At 32.3% G+C, this 2976-nt stretch overlaps 1 protein-coding gene across 1 annotated transcript; it reads left to right on the top strand.

Moving 5' to 3' along the window:
* Positions 1-152: 152 nt before the first annotated feature.
* Positions 153-2673, top strand: Mat89Ba (nucleolar protein 6 Mat89Ba). Its single transcript, XM_015932809.3, has 5 exons — positions 153-272; positions 336-1033; positions 1100-1571; positions 1649-1958; positions 2033-2673. The coding sequence occupies exons 1-5, from the start codon at positions 205-207 to the stop codon at positions 2495-2497; spliced, it is 2013 nt and encodes a 670-aa protein (XP_015788295.2). The 5' UTR covers positions 153-204; the 3' UTR covers positions 2498-2673.
* Positions 2674-2976: the final 303 nt, after the last annotated feature.

The following is a 2976-nucleotide window of genomic DNA, read 5'->3' as shown; positions in this document are numbered from 1 at the left end:
TTTAAACTGAATTCAATGAATTCAATTCATTAATAATTTTGACTTCTGCGCTTTCAAAATATCGGATAGTAAAGGTAGAGTCGATAGTATCGGGGATTTTCTTCGCGCATGGTTATAAGAAAAAACATGTGATTTTTGGCATGTTCAAAACATAATGTTTTCAAATTCATTTTGATTTAAAGCTAAGTTTTTGTTTATTTAACAATGGACGGAGATCAATCTAAAACTTCATCTAATTCAGATTTCAACGAAAAATTTGACATAATTATAAGGTATTTGTGTAATTTTCTCGTTCGCTTAACAATTGTTAATGATTGATTTTATTTTTTCAACAGCATCCTTAAGGATTCCATCAAAGAAAAAAAGTCTTCTAGTACCAAAAAGATTGTCAATTTATTAAATAAAGCTCTTGGTGATAAAGTTGTACTCATTGAACATGAATACGTTAAGCCTTATTTAAGAATTGGTCTTATTGTTGACCAAGAACATTGTTTTGAAACCATTATAAAGGGCCCATCAGCTGATGAGCCAGAGGCAAACGAATTTCGTGAATTTTGGGGAGAAAAATCGGAATTAAGAAGATTTCAAGAAGGATCCATTAGAGAAACTGTGTTTTGGAAATGTGACACTGCCGCTGATAAACGTGCAATTATTGGAAAAATTGTAAAATACATTTTGCAAAAACATTTAGGAATTCAGAAAAAGCTTGTCACAATCTCTGGTTCACAATGTGACTCTTTTCTTTGGCCTGGAAAACTTTCGATTCCTGGTTATGGAACTGGTGAAGAAGCTAACCAGAACATAGTATTTAATTTTGATAGTTTCGCTAAAAAGTTGAGAGGCTGTAAAGATTTGCCCTTAACCTTATCATCAGTTCAAGGAGTGTCGCCAGCTTTTCGTGGGACAGAAGTTTTCCCCAATCCATCTGTCTTGCCTAAATATCAACAAAGATTATATTCCAACAAAGAAAATTGTTTTACTTTTCGGGAAAATACAGACAATGTTCATCCGAGTTATATTGAGCCAGTCGATGGTGAGTTTTTGCACCCTTTCAATCAAATTTTAAGCTCTTGTTTAATTCATGTTTCTTCTCTTCTAGTTATTATTCATTTCGAGACGAGTGGTAAGTGGCCTTCAGAGCTCGAAGCCTTAAAAAGAGTCAAAGCAGCTTTCATAATTGAATTGTCCGAGTTATTATCTAATCAGTATGGACTCATGTGCAAACCCCAAAAAAGATATCTGGATGTATGGCATGAAGGGGTTGTTTTCAGGGTACACATAGCATGTAATAAAGAAGTTCATCTAATGAAAAATATTATTACATCTGAAGGAGTCGTTAAAACTATTGAATCCAAAGAAGCTGAAAGATTGAATCAATTTCAGGTACACTTACCCATTATATCAAGTGCATTGGGTAGTGTGAATTCTCGTTTTTCTGCCTTCAGCTCTGTTACTCGTTTAGTGAAGTGTTGGTTATCCAGACATTTATTATGGGATAATATTGATGAAATTTCAGTTGAATTAATGGTCGCTTACCTTTTCCTGCATCCATCTCCTTACTCAGCTCCAATGTAAGTTGAAATATTTTAGATTTACTTTTTCGTTATTTTTCATCTCTTAATTTTCTTCCATCTTTTCGATATTTCAGGTCTCCGCTCACTGGTTTCATTCGCTTTTTAAAATTATTAATTTCCTTCCCATGGAATCGTAAACCTTTGATTGTCAACTTTAATGATCAATTGAAACTCGAAGATATCCGAGAAATCGAAACTTATTTCAAAGCGAATCGAAATGAATTGCCTTCAATATTCATTGCTACATCTTTCGATAAAAAGAAGTCAATGTGGACTCAAGAGAAACCATCAATTCCAATTTTCCAACGATTGGTTTTCTTGGCCAATAAATGTTACAATTACTTGAATGATTGTATTGATACCATTGATAAGGCCGATTTTCAGGTATTAATTTAATCGAGTTTTTGATTCTTTATTTTTCTTTACAATTTTACTAATTTATTTCCTCTTGATAACAGCCTTTGTTTCACACATCCACGAAGATTTATGATCTGACGATAACTTTGGAGAAAAAGCATGTTCCAAATTTTCATCTCAACCTTAGTTTCATTCGGACCAACAAAATATCTGAAAAACAATTGCAGTCAATGACAAAGACAAAGGATAAAGAATCAATTGAATATTTCCCGATTGTTGGTTTCAATCCAGTCAAACATTATTTGGATACATTGAAAGCTCATCTCCACAATTGCGCTATTTTCTTTTACGATAGATTTGGTGGAACCAAGCTATACTTAATCTGGAAACCAAACGCTTTTGATAACGAGACATTAAATATATCGGATTTCACTGATTGGAAATTGGCTGCCGAAAAATGTAAAAGTGGCTTTTATAATACTACATTCAATGCTGAAGCTGTTCTTGAAGATTTGTACATACTAGGCGATGGCTTAGTGAAATCTATCGATATAAACGATTCCTAATTGACTAACACCAAATTCAAACATTTAAATTATTATAACGTATGGATGCAAAACTATTGACTGTTTTCAATTATTAATATCATTATTACGATAAACAATTTAGTTTACAAAATGGAAAATAAATTTTGGTTCAAATAAAAAAGTTGCTATGGTGATCATTTCTGTTTAACTCTTAACATCATGACTCGAATTATTTATATTGTTTCAGTTGCATGCTAAAATGACAATAATAATGATGACCTATCAAAGTGTAAAACGAGGAAAGCAAACAACTTCAAAACAAAGGAAAGGCAAAAAGGACTCAAGAAGGACTCATAAATAATTGGTCTATGGATCCATGGACCAAATCATGAAGCAAATCGATTCCAACAATTTTTTGTTTTCGAAGCTCAATGAATCAATTCTGTGAAACTCTATAAACAACTCAGTGTTCAACAACTAATTTATTGGAATGTAAATTATGCTTAAATATTTACAAA

The sequence above is a fragment of the Tetranychus urticae genome, chromosome 3, assembly GCF_039701765.1.
Source record: "Tetranychus urticae isolate SD_2017Ah chromosome 3, NJAU_TeUrti_SD_1.0, whole genome shotgun sequence".
In the NCBI taxonomy this organism is placed as follows: Eukaryota; Metazoa; Arthropoda; class Arachnida; order Trombidiformes; family Tetranychidae; genus Tetranychus; species Tetranychus urticae.
Note: the sequence above shows the minus strand (reverse complement) of the source record. Positions and strands in the feature narration are given on the sequence as shown.

Bases quoted from the DNA above. Each gene is read 5' to 3' on its own strand.
- Mat89Ba (XM_015932809.3), top strand. From the start codon at position 205: ATGGACGGAGATCAATCTAAAACTTCATCTAATTCAGATTTCAACGAA. The intron at 1,572-1,648 runs GTAAGTTGAAAT...TCGATATTTCAG, and splicing joins TCTCCTTACTCAGCTCCAAT to GTCTCCGCTCACTGGTTTCA. The intron at 1,959-2,032 runs GTATTAATTTAA...TCTTGATAACAG, and splicing joins TTGATAAGGCCGATTTTCAG to CCTTTGTTTCACACATCCAC.